This window comes from Solanum stenotomum, chromosome 6 (genome assembly GCF_019186545.1).
Source record: "Solanum stenotomum isolate F172 chromosome 6, ASM1918654v1, whole genome shotgun sequence".
Lineage (NCBI taxonomy): Eukaryota > Viridiplantae > Streptophyta > Magnoliopsida > Solanales > Solanaceae > Solanum > Solanum stenotomum.
This window is the reverse complement of record NC_064287.1, coordinates 4,046,366-4,074,159: the sequence shown is the minus strand read 5'-3', so window position 1 is coordinate 4,074,159 and position 27,794 is coordinate 4,046,366. Positions and strand designations below refer to the sequence as shown.

General features: G+C 35.7%; 3 protein-coding genes and 1 non-coding gene across 4 annotated transcripts; 3 read left to right on the top strand and 1 right to left on the bottom strand.

The window, feature by feature from the left end:
• Positions 1-1,211: 1,211 nt before the first annotated feature.
• Positions 1,212-4,630, top strand: LOC125868401 (uncharacterized). The gene is made up of 4 exons (XM_049549060.1): positions 1,212-1,285; positions 2,551-2,799; positions 2,908-3,562; positions 3,992-4,630. The coding sequence occupies exons 1-4, from the start codon at positions 1,212-1,214 to the stop codon at positions 4,628-4,630; spliced, it is 1,617 nt and encodes a 538-aa protein (XP_049405017.1).
• Positions 4,631-17,548: 12,918 nt separating this feature from the next.
• Positions 17,549-21,686, top strand: LOC125867077 (UPF0187 protein At3g61320, chloroplastic-like). Its single transcript, XM_049547497.1, has 4 exons — positions 17,549-18,321; positions 19,830-19,997; positions 20,295-20,501; positions 21,382-21,686. The coding sequence occupies exons 1-4, from the start codon at positions 17,635-17,637 to the stop codon at positions 21,556-21,558; spliced, it is 1,239 nt and encodes a 412-aa protein (XP_049403454.1). The 5' UTR covers positions 17,549-17,634; the 3' UTR covers positions 21,559-21,686.
• Positions 21,687-22,263: 577 nt separating this feature from the next.
• Positions 22,264-22,337, bottom strand: TRNAV-CAC (transfer RNA valine (anticodon CAC)). Its single transcript has one exon. It is a non-coding gene; the product is annotated as a tRNA-Val (tRNA).
• Positions 22,338-23,091: 754 nt separating this feature from the next.
• Positions 23,092-26,811, top strand: LOC125867087 (uncharacterized). Its single transcript, XM_049547506.1, has 2 exons — positions 23,092-23,464; positions 26,257-26,811. Exons 1-2 carry the CDS (start codon positions 23,170-23,172, stop codon positions 26,463-26,465), a joined length of 504 nt encoding a protein of 167 aa, XP_049403463.1. The 5' UTR covers positions 23,092-23,169; the 3' UTR covers positions 26,466-26,811.
• The last annotated feature ends 983 nt before the right edge of the window (positions 26,812-27,794 follow it).

Here is a 27,794-nt window from a genome sequence, read left to right as displayed (position 1 = left end):
TAGGGTTTAAAAAATGACGTAGTTTAGGTACCAAATACTTTGGGGAAAGACAAATGATCCTAACTTAAAAACTGACGAGGTGCCTTAAAAGAAGGGCTTCCCGAACCATTTAGTGCCACACAACATGTGAAACACTTCACGTGCCTTGAAGCTTCACCTGCCTAATAGGGCTTCACTAAAATGGGCATAACTTTTTACTTCGACTCACAATGAGGCAAACTTGGTGGCGTTGGAAAGAGGATTTATAGACCTTTAATTTGATAGGTTATGAGTCACCTAATTCATTATATGCTGAGAGATATCATCGTTTGAAGTTGACCCAAAATTTAAAAATGGATGGGTAACTTGTAAGGACCCCTAAATGGGTCGTCCAAGTCACCACGAGCCGTCTAGGTGACCCCCAACCTTGGCAGCCTTGGACGGTCGTTCACAAGGCCCAAGACGGGTCATAGACCCCTAAATAGATCGTCTAAGATGTCGTGAAGGATCCATGGTCCATTTTGGGTTCGTGGACTTACCTGTTTGCCCTCTTTAGCCATTTCTCGAAGTCCTAAGTGTTACAGTTATGGTGGAAAATTGAGGTGTGAGGTTGAAAAAAAGTTTTGAAAAATATTTTCCTTACTTTTTGGAGGTATGTCATTTTTCTTATATTTTTTAAAAATAAGTTGATTTGGAAAATATTTTTACCCATATTGTATCTATATTCCTATGGGTTGAATATGTGTACTAACCCATATTTCACCTATATAAGAAATCACTTACCCAACCCATTAAAATATAAAAGGGTTGGGTGGGTTACCAAAATATGAGTTCATTTTGTTGGCACTAAACACGTGCAATGACAAACCTCAACTACCCTAAGCAAGAAAATATTATACCACTTATTTATTTTCTACCCTAGTACATGTCCACACCTTCCTATCTAAGGTCATGTCCTCGGTAAACTGAAGTTGCATCAAATCTTGTTTTATTACCTTCACCCAATACTTTTTTGGTGTAACTCTATCTCTCATTATGCCTTCTACAATCGACTGATCTTAGGCATATTTATATGCCTAGAAAGCTAATTATGCCCGCATGTAAGCTTAGTTTGAATTCAATATGTGTTCGTGTATAGTTTTATTGAGTCTTTTGTCTGTTTATGAGCTAACCAACAGGATTAGTTGTGTAGGTAAGCTTAAGAGGAGAAACGAGCACAAAAAAAAAGGACAATGGAAGAACACAGAAGATCCAAGTCAAAAGAGAGCAAGGAAGAAGATGGAAGAAATGTCACTAAGGCATTACCGTATCCTCTCTGCGACACGGAGAGAAATTACATTTTGGCTTACGAAATAAATTTCTAGACAGAGCACTTCGTGTCCACTCCTCGTCACGGAGAGGGAGTTTAATTTTGGTCGTGAAAGTCAGTTTTGAGGCAGAGTGCTCTGTGGCGAGACCACGTTGCAGAGAAGAGAAAAAATTCGCATAAAGAAGATTGAAGATGCCTCTGCGACGCGCCATCAGTGCCCAATTTTGGCCGTTTCGACTTTTAGTATAAATAAGTCATTATTTTATTTTATTAATCTTTTTCTATTTTTTGAAGAACGACGACTCGGGAAAATGTTTTCACCATTTTTAGGGTTCTTTCCTAAACTTTTTTCCTTTCGATCTTTGTATGTTCTTTGAACATTGTTTGATCGATTCTTGGATTATGAGTAGCTAAATACCTTAGTTCTAAGGTTGTGGCTACGTGATGATTGTAATCTATTGATTTTGTTATTGGGTTAATGTCAATTATCATATGAATTTGTCTTATGTTCTTGCTTTTCGTATTTCGTGACTGATCACCATTGAAATAAAATTATTATCCAAATTGAACTCGGGAGAGAAATAAGAGGATAGAACGTGGGGCATAAAGGGATTGATTAATTCTAAATAGCTAGGGTTAATTTGTATCTAGGATAGGGATATACCTAGAAACTATGCTTGGGTCACCATACAGGAAGAAATTGTAATGCTCGATACTTAATCCATCCTATCCCCGCTCAACGATGTAGTTAGGGTGTTATTTATCGTAGGCGATTAGAGGTCGGGAGACCAAGATCATACATTAAACCATGTGATTCATTGATTTGATAATTGATAAATGCTCGTACGAATGATATTGATTGCATGAATCTCGATAAAAGCTGAAGCCCTGGACTTTACCCAATCACTATTTTTAAACCCTTGAAATTAAATCACTTTTGTTACCTTTTTTTATAATCTTAGAAATAGAAACTAAATCACTTTTGAAATCTTGAATACACTTGTGTTTAACTGAAAGTTAGAGAAGTTAAGTAATTTTAAGCGTAAGTCCCTATGGGTACAATACCCGGCTCTCAAAAAGAGCCACTTTAATACTTGAACGGCCACATGCACTTGCGTGTGCGATTTGGCCGCAACAAGTTTTTGCCGCTGCTGTCGGGGACTTTAGAATTAGAAATTATCTGATTTTTCTGATTTCTGAAGTTAAAAAGCAAGTGTTGACAACTTGATCTTAGCAATTCATTGTTGCAGGTTAATCTGAAGTTTCAATTTGGCCGACGATCAAGGATTGGTATTGCCTCTAGTTGAACCAGAAAGGTTTGTTCACTACCGGAGAAGGCAAAGACGACTTACTTATCCAGTCTCTCTTGTTGCTAGCGAACCGACATCTCCAGGATCAAGAGTTAAGAAAGAAGAACCTGAAATAATGGCTGAGTTGAGAGTAAGAGACGTGGCAATCCTACGTCCCACCAATGTGACATCTTGTATTCAGAAACCTGAAGCTGGTGGGAGGTTTGAATTGAAGTAGAGTATGGTGCAACTACTGCACACTAATGGGTAGTTCATTGGTCTGCCACACGAGGATCTAATAGTTCACATTCAGAATTTCCTCGAGATCAGTGATACGTACATTCTAGCTGGAATGAATGTGGATTATGTGAGGCTCACTTTATTCCCTTTTTCTCTGCTTGGGGAAGCAAAAAGATGGTTAAACTCAGAGCCCACAAACTCAATTACCACTTGGAATGATCTAGCACATAAGTTCTTCATCCGATTTTTTCCATCTGGAAAAACAGCTAAGTTGAGGAGTGACATTTTGAGCTTTAGGCAGAAAGTGGGAGAAAACTTGTACCAAAGTTGGGATAGGTTTAAATCAATGTTGATGAGTTGCCCTCATCATCATCAATCTAATGAGGTGTTGGTCCATACTTTCATTGAAAGATTGGAGCCTAACACCAAGATTCTACTTGATTCAACTGTAGGTGGTCAGGCTTTGGAGAAGACATATGCTGAACTATTCACATTGTTGAATAGGATCTCTCAGGGCAACCTTGAATGGAATGGGGGAGGAATAAAACCTGTGATTCAGAAAATGACAGGTATGTTAGAGGTAAATGTTGTGACTGCCTTGACTGTACAAATTGCTACTATGCAGAATATGAGGAACACTCACTTCAACAATCTAGCATTGGGACAACAACCCGCACATGTAAATGTTGTTCAACAATCACCATCTTGGTGTGAGATATGCGGAGGTGGTGATCATAGTGCAGAGGTATGTGGTGCAAACTCGGACTTTGTGAATTTTGTAGGTAATGCCCAATGAGGAGGAGGACAACAAAATTATGGGAACTCATATAACCCAAATTGGCGCAACCATCCGAACTTTCTTAGGGTGGAAATCAAAATCAGGGTCAAGGCTAGAATCAGTATAGACCCCAAGGAAATACACATGAGTACCAACAACAGGCCCAACATGAGCAACCTAAACAACAATCTGGTAACATGAGCATGAAGGAGATACTGAAAAAGATTATGAATGATCAAGCCCAATTAGTTGCTGATGCAAGAAATAATCAATTAGCTATATAGAATCTGGAGAAGCAATTCGGGCAGCTGGCCATAAGGAGGTTTGTCAGGTAACACTGACCCTAATTCCAAGCAAGTAAATGCAATAGGTACTCGCAGTGGTTTACAATTGAAGGAGTTAGCTCCTAAGAAAAGAAACATTGATGTTGTGAATAAAGAGAGTGAACCCAAGGAGGGCGAAGTTGTTGCACAAGAAGAAATAATGCAACCAATTGTGAAACCACCTCCTCTATTCCCTCAAAAGTTCAAGAAGCAGAAGAAGGATGAATGTTTTGGTAAGTTCCTCTCTCTTTTGAAACAAGTTCACATTAATTTGCTATTGGTAGATGTTTTGCAGGGTATACCCAGGTATACGAAATACGTGAAGGCGATTGTGGCGAATAAAATGAGGCTAACAGAGTATGAGACTGTTGCACTTACTGAAGAGTGCAGCTCCAGAACCCAAAATAAGTTACCCACTAAATTGAAAGATTCAGGTAGTTTTACGGTTCAGATCACTATAGGGCAGAGCATTTATGCACAAAAATTATGTAATCTAGGAGCTAGTATAAATTTGATGCCGACTTCTTTGCACAAAAAGCTGGGGTTGGGTAGTCCTATACCTACTACCATTATCTTACAGTTGGCTGATAGATCTGTAGCTAGGCCTGAGGGTGTTGTAGATGATGTGCTAGTGCAAATAGGATCATTGATTTTCCCAGTAGATTTTGTTGTGTTGAACTTTGAGCAAACCCTGAGGTCTCATTCATCCTAGAAAGACCTTTCTTGGCTACTAGGAGGGAGATGATAGATGTAGCAGCTGGGCAACTCACTATGCGGGCCTATGATAAGGTGGAGGTTTTCGATATGTATAAAGCTTTAAAATTGCCAGCAGTGTATGAAGAGTTGTCTGCCATAACTGTGATAGATCTTGAGGCAAAAGCTCGCTACATTGCATCTAAGGCCCCTCTAAAGCGAGTGTTAGTGGGGGATGATATTTATGGGGATGCTGAGGCACAGGAAATTGTGCAATTTCTTTATGTGACACTTATAGGTACATCTGGAGATCGATGAGAGCCTCTAAATAGGGTGTTGGGTCCTCTACCCAAGCCCTCAATTGAAGTAGCACCTAAGGTGGAGTTAAATGCATTGCCAGCCCACCTCAGGTATGTATTTTTGGGTGAAGATAAAACTTTACCGGTTATTGTTTCTGTAGCATTATTTGATGAACAGGTGGAAACAACATTAATCATCCTGAAAAAGAGAAAAGTAACTTTAGGGTGGAAAATGTCTGACATCCATGGTCTTAGTCCCGCGCTGTGCATGCATAAAATATACATAGAGGAAGGGCATAAACCGAGTGCACAACATCAGCGGAGACTAAATCCATTGATAAAAGATGTGGTGAGAAAAGAGGTAATCAAGTGGCTGGATGCAGGGATTGTGTACCCAATATCAGTTAGCAAATGTGTAAGTCCAGTACAGTGTGTGCCTAAGAAGGGCGGAATGACGATGGTAACAAATGAGAAGAATGAGTTGATCCCCACAAAAACAGTGACTGGGTGGCAAATTTGTATGTACTACAAAAAGTTGAATGACGCCACCAAAAATGACCATTATCCGGTACTTTTCATTGATCAAATATTGGATAGGCTGACAGGTCAGGAATATTACTATTTTCTTGATGATTATTTAGGGTATAATCAAATCATCATTGCACTAGAAAATCTGGAGAAGACTACATTCACTTGCCCGTATGACACGTATGCGTTCAAGCGCATGCCATTCGGCTTGTGTAATGCCCCAACCACATTTCAGAGATGTATGATGACAATCTTCCATGATATGGTGGAGGATTTTGTTGAAGTGTTCATAGACGACTTCTTGATGTTTGGTGAGTCTTTTGAAGTTTGCTTGATTAATCTTGACAAAGTTCTTGCCAGGTGTGAAGAAACAAATCTGGTGCTAAACTGGGAGAAGTATCACTTCTTAGTTCGAGAAGGCATTATGTTGGGGCACAAAATCTCCAAAAGTAGGCTGGAAGTTGACAAAGCTAACGTGGAAGTTATTGGGAAGTTGCCACCTCCCATCACAGTAAAGGGAGTTAGAAGCTTCCTGGGACATGCTGGGTTCTATAGGAGGTTCATCAAGGACTTCTCTAAGACTGCAAGACCTATGTGCAGCCTGTTAGAGAAAGAGATGAAGTTTGTGTTTGATGAAAAGTGTTTGCAGGCATTTGAGCTGCTGAAAAAAAAGTTGATTGAAGCTCCTATTCTGATTGCTCCAAATTGGGAGCTTCCTTTTGAGCTTATGTGTGACGCAGTAACATAGCTGTTGGGGCAGTACTTGTGTAGAGAAAATAAAAGATGTTCCATTCTATCTACTATGCGAGCAAGACACTTGATGTAGCTCAGTCGAATTACACTGTGACTGAAAAAGAGATACTGACATTAGTGTTTGCATTTGATAAGTTCAGATCATACTTGGTGGGAACCAAAGTTATAGTCTACATTGATCACATTGCAATCCGATACTTGTTTAACAAGAAGGATGCCAAGCCGAGGTTGATTAGGTAGATTCTGCTACTATAAGAGTTTGATCTTAAAATAAGGGACGTGAAGGGAACTGAGAACCAGATAGCTGATCATCTATCCAGACTGGAGGATTCAACTCATATGAAGAATGAGGGGTAGATTCGTGAAGAGTTTCCTAATGAGCAATTGTTTGCTTTGGACATTGCTCAAGTGCCTTAGTATGTTGATATTGTGAATTTTCTGGTGAGTGGTTTATTTCCACCTGGGGCTTCAACACATAAAAAACAGAGGCTGAAATATGATGCACACTTCTATATATGGGATGAGACCTTATTATTCAAGCAGGGACCTGATTAGATGATGAGAAGGTCTATAGCTGAACAGGAGGCAACACAAGTGTTGGAGAGTTGTCACTCTTCACCATATGGTGGACACCACGGAGGCGAACAAATTGTGCATAAGGTATTACAATCTGGTTTCTTTTGGCCTACTCTGTTTAAAGATGTTGCTTTGTTTGTGAAAGGTTGTGATCAGTGTCAGAGGATGGGACCATTTCGATGAGGTATGAGATGCCATTCAGCAATATACTAGAGGTTGAGATCTTTGATGTCTGAGGGATAGACTTTATGGGACCATTCCCATCGTCCCGTGGTAATCAATACATCCTAGTCACAGTGGACTACGTGTCTAAGTAGGTAGAGGCAGTTGCACTACCATCCAATGATGCAAAAGTGGTTGTGAAGGTCTTCCGAAAACATATCTTCACTAGGTTCGGAACTTCAAGGGCTATGATCAGTGAGGGAGGTACGCACTTTATTAATAATTCAGTGCATAATTTGTTAGCCAAATATGGAGTGAGACACAAAGTGGCTACAACATACCACCCTCAAACTAGTGGGCAGGTGGAAGTGTCGAATAGGGAGGTCAAATAGATCCTCCAAAAGACTGTGAATGCCCAAAGAAAAGATTGGGCTGACAAGTTAGATGATGCCTTATGGGCATACCAGACTGCATACAAGACACCGATAGGGACTTCTCCTTATCGAATGGTGTTTGGAAAAGCTTGTCCCTCCTAGCTGAGTTGGAGCATAAGGCATATTGGGCGATCAAGAAGCTAAATCTGGATGCTGAGTTAGCCGGTTGGAAGAGAATAACACAACTGTACGAGTTGGAAGAATTTAGGCCCACGCCTATGAAAATGCTAAGCTATATAAAGAGAAGACCAAGAGGTGGCATGACAAGCATATTGTGTCGCGCACCTTTGAGCCTGGTCAACTAGTGCTGCTATTCAATTCAAGGTTGTAGTTGTTCCCCGAAAAGCTTTGTTCTAAATAGAGCGGTCCTTTAGAAGTGGTGAGGATAACCCAACAAGGTGTTGTGGAGTTAAGAAACAAGGATAAGAGTTGTATTTTCATTGTGAATTGTCAAAGGGTCAAGCATTATTTCGAAAGTGATGTGGATCGTAAGCTTGAAACGCTCATATTGAATAATGAATGAGTCATGAGATGGGTCGTGCCGTGACGTTAAATCAAGCGTTACACGGGAGGCAACCCGTGAACCATTGTAATAGTTAGGATTTATTTGTTTTTACTTGGTTATTTTAGTTCTTAGGAATTAGTAAAAGTAAATAAATAAATTATATATTAAGAAAAATACAAAAATATGCGTCGTACCATGACCAAAACTAAGGCGCTGGATGGGAGGCAACCCATTATGCTTTTTACTAATGGGTGCTGAGTTAAAAATGTGCAGGAAGAAGAAGTTTTGCCCAAGGCAACTCCGTTAAGGGACCGCGTCGCGGAGGTGAGGCAACATTTTGCCTGGCCAGGTCCAATTTGAGGCAGAAAGGTTCGTGAAGGGACCTCGTCATGGAGGGGGCCTCAAATTTTGGTTTCGACGGGACCTAGTGTTCACGTCAAGAAAAAAGGCTACTCCATCTAACCCCGCATCGCGGAGAAAGGGTCAACTATTGGCCTCGCTTGGAATTAGATTTCCAGTGGACTCCGTGTCCGCCCCGCGTCGCGCCCCCAGGTAAGTAAATTTTAATTTTCATTAATTAAATTGGTTTTACCCATTTTTAATTAAAATACCCTGACCCATACCCCTTATAACCCCTTAAGTCTTCAGTAACTCCCTAATTATTTCCCCTAAATCACAAATTTTTCCCCTATTCTCCCTTTCGTTCAATTTTCCAACCTTCATCCGTAATGCGGAGTCGAGGCAACCATTTTCCTTGTCGATTTTCCCCGATCTCACGACTGCAAGTATGTGTTCTGAGTTTTTCCTATGCGATGTTTCTGTTATTGCTCTGTATATCTGTTGTTTTAGGAAGTTGGGGTGGGAAATTGGAGGGAAATTGTTTGAAGTTGATGGGTTTGGCAGTTTTTCATGTGTCTTTAAGTGATTTCAAATTCTTGAGTAGAATTACCTAATTATTATGGACCTGTGGACTTGGAGGATTTGTAGGAGTTGGAATTTCTTTTGCATGCTCTTACTTGAATTTTGTGCTATTATGATGGTTGGTTAATTGTGTCTGTAAGCCATAACTGGGTAGTGTCAGCTAAGGGTCTATAGTGTCGAATTCTGAGTAGACATTATGTTGTTGTTGAATATGTGAATGTTATGTGTGCTTGACGATATTGGCTGACCGATATTGTGCATTCATAGGTCTAGATTATTTGTGTGAAGTCTTGAGTAACACTACTAATTGTTGCGTGGTTATAATTGATATTGTAATTCCCATTCGGTTTGATAAACGTGATAATTCCTTAAGTATGTTGTTGGTCATTTTGGGGAAGTTTGAGTACCTAAGATGACACTGCATTGAGCTAAGTGTGGGGTGAGGGTGACAAACATATCTGATTTGTACATATATTTCTATTGTTGAACATTGTTTGAGTCTGTTTTGTCTTTGGTTTGTTTTATTTTGGGTTCCTTGGAAGTTGTTTTCGGTTCTGTGGCCAAGGATAGTCCCTTTGAACCGTACAAAATACAAAAAAAAAGAGTTTTTCTTTATAGAATTGAGTATGTAGTCATAGTTGAGTGAAGTTGTCCAATGATAGATTGATGATGACTGTCTTAAGGGCAATTTCGTCATTGAGTCTTAGGTTTGGTTATGTTGAAGCTGAAAGTCTGAAAGGAATATGCATGAAAAGCATGGTTGAAATTAATGTATGAATGCAGTTGAATTCTTGTATATGATCTGAATGTGCAACTTAAGCTTAATCTGAACCTTGTGCATGATATGATTGTGTGTTGTGACTGATCCATTCTGAGTATAACTTGTGCCATGAGCGGTGATTTTTGGATGATATCCATGAATGCATTTGAGTCTAGAACTTGCCCAGGTTGTTATTGAAGCGAAATACAAGTGTTATTATGCTTAAAAGATGATAATAGGCTTTCTTTGAATTGTAGCTTGTTCAGAAAGAATATCCCTAGTATAGCCCAATTGAGCCTTTTTAGCCTTGATTTTGTTCTAACCCACAGAATGAAGCCGAATCCCTTTTTATTGATATCGTTAGCTTTGATCCTAAATCCTTAATGCACTGTATTAGGAGGAAAAGTGAAAATAGCGGAAAGAGTAAATAGGGTGGAATTGTGTAGTTGGTTAAGGAAGGGTGAAAAGAGGAGGTAATTGTATACCCCATGAGAATGAATCTGAGATTGACCCTGGTCCTTGGGACATTGTGCACCTTGACTAAGGTTAAAAACCTAAGTTGAAGGTGGCTAACTTAGTGCTTACCTTAATGATGGCACTGGCCCTTACAAGGGCATTATGCACCTTAACTCGAGAGAAATCTCTAAAGCAAGGGTGGCTATTATTAAGTGTCAAAAAAAAATTTAAAAAATAAAGGGGCAAATAAGAAATAGAGGCAAGGTTGGTAACACTAGTGGAAACCTATGAAAAAGGAGGGGGCTAACGAAAAGAAAAAGTTGTGAATATAAGAGGAAAGTTGAAAACAGTGCATTAGGGAGGATAAGTCACTAATTTTATCTAAACGAATCCTCCCTTACCTTAAGCCTACATTACAACCCGAACAAGTCTTGTTTGATTTTGAGCATAACACACTTTATTAGTAGAAATGTACAAAATGGGCAAGCTAATGGTTCTTAGTGCATACATGTTTGATGTTGTTGTTGAGTGAGAGTGTACCCTGTTTGCATAGTCCTTAAAGGATATTCAAGTTGTTGATTTGAGTGTGTGGACAATTCTTTGGAGTGATAGGCACTTGTTGTATGAAGGATAAGTGATATGTAATAGTGCACATGTTGTTGAATGCGTTGGTTGCTAAAAGTTGTCAAGTCAATTACAGAAGTATGCATATTTTGAATAAAAACATGCTTATGTTAATTGGGTACAGATCCTTGGAAGATAGTAGTGGATGCACAAATACCATAGTAGTGAGTCTAGGTCTAGGAGTAGTTAGTAAGTTGTTCGAGGACGAACAAAGCTTTAAGTGTGGGGTAGTGATCTTAGGCATATTTATATGCCTAGAAAGCTAATTATCCCCGCATTTAAGCTTAGTTTGAATTCAATACGTGTTCCTATATAAGTTTATTGAGTCTTTTGTCTGTTTATGAGCTAACCAACATGATTAGTTGTGTAGGTAAGCTTAAGAAGAGAAACGAGCGCAAAAAAAATGGACAATATGAGAACACAGAAGATCCAAGTCAAAAGAGAGCAAGGAAGAAGCTAGAGGAAATGTCACTAAGGCATTGACGTATCCTCTCCGCGTCGCGGAGAGGAATTACATTTTGACTTGCGAAATAAATTTCTAGACAGAGCGCTTCGTGTCCTCTCCGCATCGCAGAGAGGGAGTTTAATTTTGGTTGCGAAGGTCAGTTTTAAGGCAGAGTGCTCCGTGGCCAGACCGCGTCGCGGAAAAGAGAAAAGATTCGCAGAAATAAGCTTAAAGATGCCTCCGCGACATGCCATCACTGCCCAATTTGACCGTTTCGACTTTTAGTATAATAGGTCATTATTTTTATTTTTTAAAAAAAAAAAATTCTGTGTTTGGAAGAATGACAACTTGAGAGAACGTTTTCACCAATTTTAGGGTTCTTTCCTAAACTCTTTTCCTTTCGATCTTTGTATGTTATTTGAACATTGTTTGATCGATTCTTGGATTATGAGTAGCTAAATACCCTAGTTCTAGGGTTGTGGCTACAAGATAATTGTAATCTATTGATTGTTATTGGGTTAATGCCAATTATCATATGAATCTTTCTTATGTTCTTGCTTTTCGTATTTCGTGATTGATCACCATTGAAATAAAATTATTGTCCAAATTGAACTCGAGAGAGGAATAAGAGGATAAAACGTGGGGCATAAGGGGATTGATTAATTATAAATAACTAGGGTTTATTTGTATCTAGGATAGGGATATACCTAGAAACCATGCTTGGGTCACTATACAGGAAGAAATCGTAATACTCGGTACTTAATCCATCCTATCTCCGCTCAACGATGTAGTTAGGGTGTTATTTATTGTAGGCGATTAGAGGTCGGGAGATCATGATCATACATTTAACCCTGTGATTCATTGATTCAATAATTGATAAATGCTAATATGAATGATATTGATTGCATGAATCCTGATAAAAGCTACAACCATGGACTCTACCTATTCACTATTTTTAAACCCTTAAAATTGAATCGCTTTTGTTACATTTTGTTATAATCTTAGAATTAGGAACTAAATCACTTTTGAAATCTTGAATACACTTGTGTTTAGCTGAAAGTTAGAGAAGTTAAGTAATTTTAAGCGTAACTCCTTGTGGGTACGATATCCGACTTTCAAAAAGAGTCACTTTAATACTTGAACGACCACGTGCACTTGCGTGTGCGATTTGGCCGCAACACCGACCTCTTGCACCTCATCACTGGTGCATCCACACATCTCTCAACCATCTCAGTCTTGCTTCTCTCATATTGTCCACCACAGATGTTACGCCCACCTTTCTCTGAATATCCTCTCTAATCTTATCGCTCCTAGTATGACTATACATCCACCTCAACATCCTCATCTTGGCAACATGTATCTGCTTTACATGAGAGGTTTTGACTGGCCAGTATTTCACCCCATACAACAATGCTAGTCTAACCACCACTCTTAAAACTTACCTTTGAGTTTTGATGGTATTTTGTTATCACACAACTCACAAGACTTCAAAGGCAAGCCTCCACTTCATCCACACTACATTAATACGATGTGTGATATCCCTCCTCCTTTGTTTGTTTAAATTCATTTAATAGCTTAAATTCCTTTCCCCTCTCCTTTTTATTTTTTGATTTTCTTCTCTTTTATTTTGATGTTTGTTTAGCTTCCAATTTTGCTTATTTGGTAGGGGCTAATTGATTTTGAAGTCTTTTTAGGTTTACTTTGACTTTACATAATCACAAATCATGAGTTGTTTGTGATTTTTTCTCAATTTTTCTTTTACATTAATTTCTTTGTTTAATGTGTATTTATAATTTGATACATGCCTTAACTATTGGAATTTTAACTAAATATGGATTAACATTAACTTAATTGTTACAATTTATGAAACACGCTAAATAAATATAGTTGGTAGACATAATTGGGCCGCTATATATTGAATTCTTTTTTGGACCCAAATCACTTCATATATTGATACGTACTGACGGTAGTGTAGGCTTCGTTAAAAAAAACCTAATAAGCCTATTATCGGGTGGCCCATTAGGTTAAGGTTGAAGCCTATAAATTCATAGCTAGGTCCCCACTCATCTCCTTAATCATAAATCAATTGCACATTCGACGGCTAGTTGTAGGAAGAACAATGAGAGGAAGATGTACCTCGTTGTTCCATACGTCTGAAAACGCTTCTACATTGAGGAACAAATGGCTTAATAGGTACACATCTTAATCTCATTTTCTTATATGTTCTTAACCTATGGAATATTAATAATGTTGCTATAATTAACTTGCATTAATATGCTAATAACATTGATTTTTTCCACTTTAGACTTAGATGCGTATAAGGCTGGGCACCGGATCGGAATGAACCGGTACCGGATCGAAACAGGACGGTTTGACCGGGTTGTTGATCAGTACTAGGATGAACCAGATCGAAATTATCGGGATGGAGGCTCGGTTCCGTACCATCCCACTATATACCGGATAGAACCGGGACAGATCGAAATGGACCGGACCGGAACGGGATGGAATAAACGAGACGACACATATAGGTATTTCAAAAAATAATTATTTTTTTTTGAGTTATTTTGAATTAAGAAAATATGAATGTTTTTTTTATTTTTCTAAGTTTATTAATTAGTTTATAGTATTTAAGTTTTAAAATTTATAATGTAATTTTACTTAAGTTTATTTTAAAGATATTCTTTTTAATTTTTACTTGTATAAGTTTGTAAGTTAAGTTTAACAAAGTTTTTTTAAAAAGTTTTTGAGCTTATGTTATAAGTTTTCAAGATTTGAATCTTTTGAAGTTTATAAGTTATTAAGTTATACTTATAACTTGTAATTTAGATAACTTAAGTTTGTATTTTTTTAAAAATTAAATAAACAAAAAGGAAATGATAATAAAAGTATAAAACAATGACACAAATACTATTTTTAATTTTAATTAAAAATGATTTATCGGGACCAGACTGAAACGGGGATGAACAGGTACCGGTATATCGATATCAAATTATGATACCGTTTCGTTCTGTGTACCTGTTCAATGTATCCCATTCCGTCCTGAATACTACCGGATCGGAACGGACCGGAATAGTACCGATACAACCCGATCCGATGCCCAATCTTAGATGCATATTCAGAATTTCATGAATTGGATGCATTACTAGAAAAATTAACACTTCAATTTTTTTAATAATATTTTGTTCATAGGATGAATATCTATCCGATATGCGCCTTGAAGCAAAAAATAAATATTCGTTTTGAAGCCCAATTTATTCGGATTAGCCGTTTCATTTGATTCTATTGCTATATATAAATTACATCTAATATTATTATTACAAATAAAATTTATTTTATGTACAACTGTTCTCAAGTAAAAAAGATTAATTATAGCATCATTATTTATAACTGCAACTATTGTAATTCTATGTTTATAGCAAATCAATCAACTTCAGATGTAGACTAAAATGAATAAATAAGAAAACTTGAAATAATTTAACCACGAAAAAAGATTTGAATCTAATGTTTAATTTAAATTTTCAATTTTTTTTTAGAACTCCAACCCAAAAATAGAAAACAATAATAAGAAACAAGGGAATTTAATGAAAAATAAATCCAAAAGTGATGAAAAAGAAAAAAATAGAAGAGACAAAGAAAACAAAAAAAAAATGAGAAAAGAATGGCTTGGTTAAAGTTCTCTCCGCTCTTTGTTGAAGGATTGATGTGTGAATAAGTTGTAATTTATTTTAGCTTCTACATTTGAAACATTTTATGTATGCATTTGATTTTTTTATGAGTAATTGAATAATTATAATTACTCATAATTAGTTTGATATTAACACTATCCTGATTTTGCTATGGATTTCTTTTTTGTATTTTTTATGTTTGTAAAATTTTAAGTGAGTCACAATGAAATTTCTACTCTTCGCATTTATTTTAGACAAAATATTGTCATTTTGAATCAGCCTCAAATAGTGTTATGGTAGCCTACTATTAAATTTTGTTGTCGTAATAAACCATTCTACACTGTTTTATTTTAATTCGATTGTTATTGAAAACAATTTTAATATTAGATTAAATGTATGAATGGATATTTGGTTTGATTTAGGCAAATGACTTAAGCTTTAAAAGAATAACTTGAAAACTTTCTCTGTTTTTTCATCATTATTAAAAGGCTTAAATTTCACATTCGAAAATACTTAGACTAATTGTTTAGTTCAAAACCTTAACTCGGGTAAAATGTTTCTAAGTTAAGATCAATTAGAACTTAGTCATTCAAATTATTTCATAAGAAGAATGACTATAAAGTGATTTTATTTTAAAGTTAGTCATAATATATTAATCTACTGATTTTAAATAGGGGTTATCAAAACGTTTTGAGAATGATTCTCTAAATTTTTCTAAAATTAATATGCGACTTTTTTTTCCGAAATAAATAAGTCAAACTATGAATTTTTTTTATTATAATATTTGAAATGGGCCTTGGAATGGATGGAAGTGTTGAAAATTCTATAGTAAAATAGGAAAAGATGGGAGCTTTCCTCTACATGTATACTTAACACCTTTCTTTGGTATTCTTGGATATTAAGGAACCATTGCATCTATGCATTTGGAAAGACGAGCCTCAGTTTCTTCAAGACAACGGAGAGTTAAAAAAAGATTTATGTTACTTCTTGAGAGGAAATCTCTACTTGGTTTTTTCAAGAACAATGAAGTAAAGGTTCTCTTTCAAGATGTAATACAAATACTTTCTAAGACTCCTTTGTCTTTGAAGAATTTGAGACATGTCTTCCTAAATGCATAGATGCAATTGGTCCGCTATAACAAAACATATCAAAGAAAGGTGTTAAATTATGGAGGATTTCCTCCTCTATCTCTTGATAATCCATGTAGAGAAGCTCTCATCTTTCTCCATTTCACTATAGAGTTTTAGCACTTTCATTCATTTCTGGGACTCTGTCAAATATTATAATAAAAAAAAATAAAAATTGACTTATTTATTATGAAAATAGAGTCTCTACTTAATTTTAGGAAAATTGAGAAATCATTTTAAAGGTATTTTTGAATTTTTTTTTATTTAAAATCAAAGTAGTGTAAGCATTCAATTTTTTTTTTAAAAAGGTGTTAGGCCCCTTTAACAATTCTCAAATGTTATATCAGTCTATTTAATATATTAGCTAACTTTGAAAGAAAATCTCTGTATAGTATAATTATTTTCGAAATTTGTCCTTTAGTCATCCTTCTTATGAAAATGTGAATGACTAAGTTTAAGTAGATTTTAACTTGAATGTTGTATTCGGGTTAGGACCTTGAACTAAATAATTAGTTCAATTCTCAAACGTTAATTTTAAGCTTTTTATAACTATAGAAGAACATAGAAATTTCTTAAGTTATTATGTCATCACAATTTAGATAATTTTGAATCGTGACAAAGATGATTCAGTTAACAGTTGCTCCTTTTACCTCCACTCTTCTTTTTCGAATTAATTCCCAAAAATGGTTACTCCAGTTTTAGAAATTGCCTTTAAATATCATTTTTATTTCATTTAGGACCAAAATATTATTCAACTATCACTATTTTTCTCGAATATTGTGTTGTCGAACGTTTACATTGAGAAATACTGATTTACTCTTTCTATGTTGTTGCTTTTGCTTAAACTAGGTGGCTACTTTTGTAAAGCTATACACTGTTCTTACAAGAATATTGAGAGATGCAACCTTAACTTGTTTTATACTATTGAAGCTAATGTTGAACACTCATAAGTAGTTGTTGACTGCATGGATTGAAACGATGAATCATTGTCATGATGTGTTTTGTTTCTCCACCGTGTCTGTTGTATTTAGTATTAGCCTTATAGTTATATCTTGAATAATTAGATATTTGAAATGAAAAGAACTCGATATTGTTGAGTATCGAAATGAATAGATGCACCTGAAGCAACATGAATACCACAGATTCATATATATAATTGATTCCGACTTGTACAATCCACAACGTTTCCTCTTAATTAACATTTTTTGAAGTTAGAATCAATTATATGAATCTACGATATTCATGTTTCTTCATTTACACCTATTTCATTTCTATACTCAATAATATTTGGCTCTCTTCACAGTCACATAGCTAATTATTCAAGATAGCATTATAAGTCTCATACTATATAGAATAAATACAATGATGAAATAAAATATACCATGACGATATTGCTTCATCATTTCCATTCATACGATCAACAATTATTTATGAGTGTTCAACATTAAATTCAATAGTCTGTTTTATTTTCTTAAATTTCTGTCAAGTCAAACTATATATGTTATTTTGTTTTTAAATGGAGAGAGTAATATTTACTTCAATATGGTCTTAAGTTGATTAATCATATAAGTCAATGAACTTGACTCACCTTGTTGTGACACTAGCATTTCCTTTTTATTTATTTTTTATTCCTAAGTGAAAAAAGGAGATTCACAAATTAACTGTTTCCAACCATCTAATCTAGTATCCACTATGTTCTTCACTTCACTTGTTTCAAACATCTCCCATGTTGTCACCTTCCTCCAAACCCTAACCCTAATTCTCATCAATGACAAATCCAAGAACCCTCTTTACCATTCAATCTCCAACAAATGCATCTTTTTCTTCCCATTTTACCCTCAAGAAACCTTCAAAATCACAACAACAACCACCAGTCTATAAGAAGTTCACTTTTAGAGTTCTTTGTTCCTCTCAACCTTCAAGAACCCCACAGAATTCAAATCTAATTTCTACCCTTGTCAAGATTTTACGCGTAGTACCGGATTGGGCTGACAAAATTCAAGAAGGGGGTATGAGAAAAAAGAGATCTTTATACAAGCATGAGACTTGGGTGCAACATAGAAGTTCTTTAAGGCATCTTAGGCATTTGTTTTCGAGCATCAATTCGCGGGTTGTTTTGTCGTTGATTCCTCCTGTTATAGCTTTTACTTCATTTGCATTTGTGATTGCTTGTTATAATTCAGCAGTTTCACTGCATTGGTTGCCTGAGTTCTTCCCTATCTTGAGAGCTAGTCCACAGCCTTATCAGTTGACAGCTCCAGCTCTGGCGCTTTTATTGGTGTTTAGGACGGAGGCGTCTTACTCGAGGTTCGAAGCAGGGAAGAAGGCTTGGACTAAAGTGATTGCTGGAACTAATGATTTTGCTAGGCAGGTCATTGCTTGTGTTGATAAGAGGGATGATGTGCTCAAAGAGGCACTTTTGCAGTATATCATGGCATTTCCAGTTGCCTTAAAGGTATATATGTTGATCAATTTGGCTCATTATAGTCTTTTTTTTAAAAATGAAATAGAAGTAGGGGAAAGGGAAACAAGAGAGGGGTTACAAGGTGGGAATCAAATCGTTACCAACAACATGAAAGTGTAAGTAGCCAACCAACTGAGCTACTAAGATCCCCCTCACTATAGTCTTTGTATCCGTACCTACATTTTATTTGTGGCCTTAGATCAGGGTGAAGTCAGGTAGGACTAAAGGGGGTTCGTTGATGAACCCCTTCAACAGAAACTTATACATGGTATATATAGTAGATAATACATTCCCTTTAGCTTCTTCGTGTGTATAGTTCTTCATATTTTGAACCCATTTAATGAAAATTCTAGCTTCGACACTGCTTTAGATTATGCTCAATCATTCTTGCTATGGGGTTACAATTGGTCCCTGCACTCAAAGGCGGATCTAGGATTTAAGATCTACGGGTTCACCTTTTAATATCGAATTCAATATATTTTTAAAGTTATGGTTCATATATACTATTTATTGCAATTTTATTGAGTTTTTACACATAAATTTGTACTCCACACTAGAAGTACAGGTTCATATAACCTGGTACCGACAAGCTGCATCGTCCCCCTGCCTGTACTCCATGTAGGAGAGAAAATCATAAGTCATCGTTATTGATATGCTACTTCTGCAACTAGTTCTGTCACGATATATGAAAAAAAGATGAGATAACAAAACTTCAGTAAATCTCTATTTACAAGGGAAAATAAAAATAATCTGCTGTCTGCTGGCTAATGCAATGATCAGGTAGTTGAGGCTGAAAAATGAAAATGCAGTAAAAATTCTAAAACACGAAATCTAACCATCAATTACAAATTAATCTAGTGAGTGGCTTTTGAGTTATTTTCAAAATTTCAACGGCCATGTATATGTTTTTTTTTTATAACCGTGGTGTCAGGCCAGCTTGCGCGCACCTTAACTAATTCCATAGGATGTCACCTTCCTCTAGCAATAGGTACCAGATAACTCTATTTACCAAGGCTAGGACAAATGAAAAGAAATCACCTTGTGTTTTTGTCTCTGCTGGAATTTGAACATGAGACCTTATGGTTCTCAACCTACATCATTGACCACTAGGCCACACCCTTGGGTGAAATGGCCATGCATATTCTTCCTTGTTTAAGCTTAGATAAATGATTTAACCTTTTCTGTCCATTGTTCGATCATAAATTAGAAGGAAGTTTCTCAAAACTGCATCGATAGGCCTTCTATTACAGTATTGTTGTTGAGGTTTAACTGAAATGACCTTAAAATCGTAGAAGCTTTAAATCCTTATCTTACATTTTAAACATGGAACATGTGGTACTTCGATCTCTTTGCAGTTTGCATACTGATTCACTAATAAGTCGTATTGTACATGCACGAATTACTTAAAAGCAAAATACATTTTCTATGATAAGCAAAGGGATAAAGCTCCTTGCCTCTTGCATAGTATTAACCACTAAGATTACAGTACTTCTATGCAGTGCCACATAGTATATGACTCGGATATAGCAAGTGATCTCAAAAACTTACTCGAGGCTGATGATCTAGCATTAGTTGTCAGTTCTAAGCATCGCCCTCGTTGCATCATTGGATTCATCTCTCAGAGCCTTCAGTCGTTAAACTTGGAGGGGACGATACTGAGTCAGCTGGTAATTATTTTTCATAAAGTTATACTTCTTAAATGAAGTAGGAAAGTCTCCCAGTGGCTGCATCTTTTATTTCTGTTTCAAACTTTTTCCTTTTGGCATATTAGAAGATCAATGCAAGTAACAAACCATAGGAATATCTGTTTTCATCAAAATATCTTTTCTTGATGGATTGTGGAAGAAAGATATTCTGTGGTTTTCTGTTTTTGGTAATCTTGCTAAGCACACTAACTGGATGCTCTTAAGATTTAATAAACCTTGTGAATAGTCTCCGATGACTTATGGATTCAAAAAGTGCAGGAGTCAAAGATTTCTTGTTTCCATGAAGGTATTGGTGTATGTGAACAACTCTTGGGCATACCTATTCCCCTTTCATACACTCGATTGACGTCAAGGTTCTTAGTCCTTTGGCATCTAACTCTTCCTATTATACTTTGGGATGATTGCCACTGGATTGTGGTTCCTGCTACTTTCATAAGTGCGGCTTCCTTATTCTGCATCGAAGAGGTCAGGTTTTATTTTCTTCTCCTCATTTGCCAAGCTTTCGGTCTATACTCTAACCAGAAGAACAAATACTTTGTGATTTAATGACTTCATGTAGTAGAGATCAATTTGTTTAAAGGCAAGGCTCTATTAAAATGTTAGACTTGGCCTGCCATACTAGCAATATATAGCTCAGGAAGAAAAGAAAAAATGAACATACTATAGTTTCCCTTAAGTTTCAATAGATGGAGTTTTCCACCTAACATCATCTTGAATCTACACAAAGTATTTGATATGTATGCGTACATCCTACCTCCCCAGACCCCACTTGTGGGATTATACTAGGTATGTTGTTGTCTGATAAATGGTCTGAGGCTCCAAGCTTCATGATACTGTAACATTGGTCATTGTATCTCTCTCAAGATGAAAGAGAAGATATACAATTTGTCTTTTCAGAGCTATTGCCGTTTTCTATTTGATACCCCCTCCCCACACCCACCCACACAAAAAAAGGCACAGATAATAACAAAAATAAAGAGTAGAGAGAAACACAGTGAAAGGGTTCTTGTTTTATTAGAGCATTGGTGATGTCCTATACAGAGATCTCAGCTTGGTTATATAGCTTTCTGGATGAGGAGTGTAGACGATGACTAATCCCTCTGTTTCAATTTCTTTGTTTTTTATTTGGCACGGAGTTTAAGAAAGTAAAGAAGACTTTTGAATCTTGTGATCGTAAATGTAAATTAAAGATATGTAGAATGTAATCGTTTAACCTCGTGGTCTTAAACATGCCATGTGCAAAGTTGGCAAAAAAGGAAGATGCATTCTTTTTGAAACGGACTAGTAAGACAAATTGAAGTGGATTCATATTTGACAAAAAGAGGATGTACATTCATTTTTGCAGGTTGGTGTCCTTATTGAGGAGCCATTTCCAATGCTTGCACTCGATGAGCTCTGTCAGCGCGTTCATGACAACATCCACGAAGCAATGGCAAACGAAAAGCAGATTCAAGAAATAGTAAACAGCAAAAGAAAGAGAAGTTTTAGTGAACACTCTCCAAATGGTTGGCCAACCTCATAGGATGACTAGAAATTACGCCTTAAACGAAAGACTGAAGTCTTCTCTATCATGACTTCAGCAACTGTACATAAAGAGGGAATATCCCATATATGAATGTTGTTTCAATACCTGGGGAAAACAAGAGAAGACATATTTCTATTCCCATATATGTAAATAAAATATAGTTCTGGTAGAAAGTATTCGTTCTAGAAAAATATAACGCGCATTGAGATCAGCTTATAAATTCAGTTAATTCGAAATTGGCTTACATAATGTGCTCTCAAATGTACAAAAGTATGTGTGTACAATCTCATGAGAAGCATGAAACTCTTGGAGATATAGTAGAAGAGACATGATTGATGAAACAATTTAATTTGCTCATATAGTCTAGTAATCGCGACTCCCATGATTTTCTCAGATGGCCACTCAACTAATAGACTTTGTTCTCGATTAAAAAATGACTTTTTGAGACTGTCTTCTTACTTAAAAATGACTTCTTGAAATAAAAACTATTAGTTGAGTGACTATTTGAGAAATCAACTCGACTTTTTCTTCTAATGATATTAGAAATGAACTTATATAAACATGCCAATAAATGTGTTCTATCACAAGCAACAAATAAGCAGTAATGTAATACTAAAGAAAAACGCCCAAAATTAATTATTAAAAAAATAAAAATGTACTGAAGTAAAACACCAAAATTAATTATTAAAAATAAAATAAAAATGTCTGAGCCCGGGTTCGAACCGGGGACCTCTAGTGTGTGAGACTAGCGTGATAACCGACTACACCACCCAGACTTGATTGACACTATTTTTTACAGATAAATTATAACTAAAAAACATGACATAGAAAAGAGTCCAGATTTTTGCAGCAAGAATGATTTTATAATATCGTTACACGAAACTCTTTTGATATAGTGTATAAGAATAAGGTTGAATATAATGTATTATTAATACTTACATTAATTATACTGAAATTATTTTGATGTAGTGCTTAATTTGATATATAAAAAATAACATGTAATACATTATTTCAAAAACAAAATCATTTACAAAAATACCTCCACAAATATGGTGGAAAGGATGTGACAAAACTTTTGAGCACAATTATGTCTTTCTTTAATCATGCTAATGCATGCATAAAAATATTTGCATTACTAATACCATGGATTTCTCCATTATAAGTTATGATGGTATTAAAGAGTCTAACTGAACAACCTTCATCGAAAAATTAGATATATGAGTCAAATCTTACGTAATATTACGATATATAATATTTTGAATAGCTTCAAATCAATAGAAACTCATACCACAATGACAAGAATATGCAAGAAACTAAAACAAAGCTTAGGTTCAATTTAATAAAATATACCAAACAAGATATTATTAATATATAAAACTATTGTATCTATTTTTTTCTAATACATTCTTTAAAAAAAAATTGACTTTTTACCAACATTCTATCCTAATAAAATTACTAAAATCCTAAAATTTACATAGTATATGATGACTACACAATTTAATTTAATGCTATAAAAAAGTTGTCCCACCAGATTTATCAAACTGGCTATTTCAAGTTCTGTTTTTTCAACATTCAAAATTTTAAACTTCACTCTCTACTCAGTAAGTAATGGAAACGAGAAGACCCAATTCGATCGGAGCACAGCAGCCGGAAACCCTAGGCCAAGACGACGATGACTTGTCGGAGTCGGAGTCGGAGTCAGAAGAAGGGATACAAGAACTGGAAGAAGAAATACGGGAACTGGAACAACAAGTTCAACAAATGGCTGAGAAAATTGTGGATTTCAGAACTACACTTCCGGGTCAGCTTAAAACTACTCTCGATTCCATTCTTACTGCTCAAAGACCCCTTTTTGATAGCCCCGAATCTCAACCTGGCTGCTCCAATCAACCACCCACATCTGGTACGTTTCTAGGGTTCTTCTCAGATTCAAACTGTTAATTACACGGAAAATTGTTAGTATTGGAATTGGATGGCGTATAGTGTTCAATGGTTGTTATAGACGATTCCAATTAGTTTGGTATTGTTGATTGATTGATTGACAATGTTTTATAATGGTGACATTTGGTGTCTTTATTCAAACTTCTCTCTGTTTATTCTTGTTTTGTATGCAGCCAACTCAACTACCTTTTTTGTTTCTGCTAGGATTTGAACCCTAGTATCCTGTATTCTTTGTTCCAGCTTCATTGACCTGCAATGCTAGGCCATACTTTAGTTACTTTTCTCCATTTCTTACAGATAGAAGTATATTCACAATACAAGAAGACCACAATTATCGAACGGTCTTAGAAGCACATTATAGAGAATGGTGCAATGAGTGAATTCCTTGAGGATAAGAAATTGTCTATCCTACCTTATTATTATGAAAGAAATTTGTCAATTCAGATTATTCTATTTCTGTATAAACTAAAAACCCGTGTCTTTATAGTTAAAATTCTCAGACATTATGTCCTTATTATGCAAGCTATTAATCAGGGGAGGTTGTTAGACTTGGTGTCAGCTTAGGCCTGGGAGTTTAGAAATCGCTGTGTAAATGTTCTACACTGAATTTTGAGCATAGGTAGAGAAGAGACTTGGGGTGACATCATTGTTGTTGACTTTGAACTTGGACCCATTTTGTGTTTTGAAACTCATACATTTATGGTAAAAAGGATGTGCTTCTGTTCTTAACTCTTGAACTTCTTTCTCTAGTCACTTAGGACTTATTTGAGTTGGTTAACACTTGGGTGAACGTGCTGTGCTATGAACTATGGTGGTGTCATAGATCTCTGTATTGACGTGAGGTTATTCTTGCTTTTTCATGTCTCGAGGCCACCAAACTAGTTAAGCAGTTTTAGCTGTGTGCCTATTGTTGTGTACTGTATGATAGTTTGGGTTTAGCTTGGCCCATCGAGTTAAGACATTATGCGAATATGAGTTTCCATTACTCTTATATTCTTGAGTTCATAATGATTAAAATAAGAGTATTGCCTTATTAATTGAAGCTGTACTGAATGATAGTTTGGGTTTAGCATGACCCTTTGAGTTAAGCCATTATGCAAATATGAGTTCTCCATCATTCTTATATTCTTGAGTGCATGATGATTGAAAAAAGAGTACTGCCTTGTTAATTGAAACTGTACTGAAGGATAGTTTGTGTTCATCTTGACCCACCGAGTTAAGCCATTATGTGAACATGAGTTTTCCATTATTCTCATATTCTTGAGTCCATGATGCTTGAGAGAAGAGTGTTACCTTCGTATTGAAACTCTGCGCAAAATTAGATCAATATCACACCAACAAACAATAGAATACACAATGGAACAGTTGAGTAAGCAGTGATCTGAACCAAAGCACACTGCTAGTAAAATGATTAGAAAAAAGAAATTAGTAAAGATACAACTGCATCTCCCTCGTCCCCAGCAATAAGATAATGATTAAAGTGAAGTTTAAACATAACAGTAAAAAAGAAACACAAAGTCTGCGATATAGTTTATGAGAAAGTTCCATCACAATGCAGTCGTGCAAAAAGAGATAAGGTTCTTTTGCTACCATAGTTTTGTTGAGTGATCAGTTTTCCTCTTCCATTTGCCTCTTTTAATAAATGTTGAAGGAATGGTTTGTTTCAGAATGAACGGTTTTCACATTATCTTAGCAGGAGTAGGTGTTCTTAAATTATTTTAGTGCCTCTTGATAATACTGGAAGTTGTTTCTTAACTGTCAGTAAAATTTTCAGAATGAGGTTGCGTTTACAGATGTGCTTTTCCTCCTTTTTGTACGGTGTGCCCTGACTGACCCTGCAGTTGATAAACCCTTTCTTCTTCTCATTTTTTTTTTGGACAAGTATCTTTAGAAATAATGAACCATTTCTAGATATTTGTGTCTTTTGGTTTTCAGCTTTTTCACAGAGTGAAGTTGTCCTCCATTGTCTTCAAACTGGAGGCATTTCAGATCTGGAAGGTCTCCTGGTTAACTGTTTAAGTTAGAGCCAAATTTCTGAAACAGTATTTTAGGGGTAGTGGTAAAATCACACAGACCTTAAGAATAATAAGCTCATGTATTGTATGAAGAACTCTAGGAAGCGGAAGTCAACAAGATAACTATCCGGTATTCCACCTACTTGCATAGAGACCTTATAAGGTTTTGTCGTGATTAGATGGAAAGTTTCGGCCCAAGATATATCTGGAACCTTATAAATGGTTGAGCAACTGTTGACTATTCAATGTGAGATCTTTAGTGTAATAAAATGAAAGAGGAATCACAAAGTCCACTTACAGTTCGATATGAGTTCTTGCTTTTGCTTTATCTTTAAGAAATGATTGTTTTTCTTTGTTGCTTGAGAGCTACAAGGCTAGAGACATGTTCATAGAGTGATTAAGAGCTAAATGCACTTAAATCACAGATTCCCTTGTTAAGAATTTAGCTTTGTTAGTGGAAGCCTTGAAAAATGCATGCAGAAATGCAAAGATCTGTATCCTTGTGTTGTTTTTCTTTGTTGCTTGAGAGCTACAAGGCTAGACATGTTCATAGAGTGATTAAGAGCTAAATGCACTTAAATCACAGATTCCCTTCTTAAGATTTTAGCTTTGTTAGTGGAAGCCTTGAAAAATGCATGCAGAAATGCAAAGATCGGTATCCTTGTGTTTGATAGTACAGTAAATTTGTGGATTTACAGATTCGTTTTCTTTGTAATTATTATCCTGATCACTGTCACAGACGTAGAAGAGCCTGGTGCCGCCTTACCTGGAGATGTGCAGAAAGAAGCTGAAAAAGCACAGCTCCTTAAGCAGAAGATAACAAGTAATGCATCTGCCATACCTATTGTATTGAACAGGATGAAGGAAGGTATGGCGAAGATTGACAAGCTACAGTCTAGGAATAAAGTCATTCATCCTGCATTTAAAAGGGGAAGAACTAGCCGATAAGCCCCTGCTAGATTTGCTCGCTATGGTATAGAACACGTAGTTTCTTATTATGCTTAACAGCTTTGACTGTTGCGGAACACGTGAAGCTGTCTTCCAGAGAAATATTTATTGACATGGATCTAACATAGTCAGGGAGCATTTTATTCTGTAATTAAGTGCAACATTAGTTAGTTTTGTATGTAATTCTTAATGGTGATAGGGTTAGTTTATGATGATGAAATGAGAATATGTAATCCAGTTAGTTGAGGTTGTGATTTTTGTGGAGCTCTACATTGTACAATTTATTTTTTTGGTTCTGGATTTGTTGTACATGTACTCCATTATTCCTTGTCCATTGGAAAGAGAGAATGTTTCTATCCAGTTGTATTTCCTAGTTGCCTAGTGTAGTCTTTTTTTGCTGTTGGACATGTGGTGCACTTAAGCCTTGGACTCTATTGTACAACATATTCAACGTAATTACACAAGCGAGATCTAAAGATGATAAGATGTACGTATTATTTTCAATAGAATGTATTTATTCAAAATAAATAAGTAGTATTTATTAATGAAGCAACAGGGTAGATGACTAGAAATCTGCAACCTGAGTTATATTGTCAATAGTACAAAGCAAGTGTAATTGTTATTGTAGCTGTTAAATGAATTTGAATTCTTAAAAAGTTTTGAATATAGTGTAAAAATAATACCTCCTCCGCCCAACAATACTTATGCACTATACTATTTTGGGGTGTACAACCAATATCTGTCCACTTTATGAAATCAATGGATAATTTTACCATTATCATTAAATATAGTCATTTCTCTATTACATTTTTCAAGATATTACATTTATTATATTTAAAGAGTGATATAGTAAAATTACATTTCTATTTATAGTTTTTATGAAGTAAGCAAAGTCAATAGTGGACAAATATTATTGGACGGGGAGATTGTTACAATTACAAACAAAATGTTGGCAAAATCATTGGAAGCATCAATAATCTCAAATTGAACAAAGTCAACTCATGAGTATTACTTTAAGCTGAATAAGTANGAGATCTAAAGATGATAAGATGTACGTATTATTTTCGATAGAATGTATTTATTCAAAATATATAAGTAGTATTTATTCATGAAGCAACAGGGTAGATGATTATAGAAATCTGCAACCTGAGTTATATTATCAATAGTACAAAGCAAGTGTAATTGTTATTGTAGTTGTTAAATGAATTTGAATTCTTAAAAAGTTTTGAATATTGTGTAAAAATAATACCTCCTCCGCCCAACAATACTTATGCACTATACTATTTTGGAATGTACAATCAATACTTGTTCACTTTATGAAATCAATGG

What these genes read in the sequence shown, in the direction of transcription:
- LOC125868401 (XM_049549060.1), top strand. Translation starts at nt 1,212, where the DNA reads ATGGAAGAACACAGAAGATCCAAGTCAAAAGAGAGCAAGGAAGAAGAT. An exon ending in AATGTCACTAAGGCATTACC is followed by an intron (nt 1,286 to 2,550) that starts GTATCCTCTCTG and finishes GTTAATCTGAAG; the next exon opens with TTTCAATTTGGCCGACGATC. An exon ending in AAACCTGAAGCTGGTGGGAG is followed by an intron (nt 2,800 to 2,907) that starts GTTTGAATTGAA and finishes CCTCGAGATCAG; the next exon opens with TGATACGTACATTCTAGCTG.
- LOC125867077 (XM_049547497.1), top strand. Translation starts at nt 17,635, where the DNA reads ATGACAAATCCAAGAACCCTCTTTACCATTCAATCTCCAACAAATGCA. An exon ending in GGACGATACTGAGTCAGCTG is followed by an intron (nt 19,998 to 20,294) that starts GTAATTATTTTT and finishes CAAAAAGTGCAG; the next exon opens with GAGTCAAAGATTTCTTGTTT. An exon ending in CCTTATTCTGCATCGAAGAG is followed by an intron (nt 20,502 to 21,381) that starts GTCAGGTTTTAT and finishes TCATTTTTGCAG; the next exon opens with GTTGGTGTCCTTATTGAGGA.
- LOC125867087 (XM_049547506.1), top strand. Translation starts at nt 23,170, where the DNA reads ATGGAAACGAGAAGACCCAATTCGATCGGAGCACAGCAGCCGGAAACC. An exon ending in CAATCAACCACCCACATCTG is followed by an intron (nt 23,465 to 26,256) that starts GTACGTTTCTAG and finishes TCACTGTCACAG; the next exon opens with ACGTAGAAGAGCCTGGTGCC.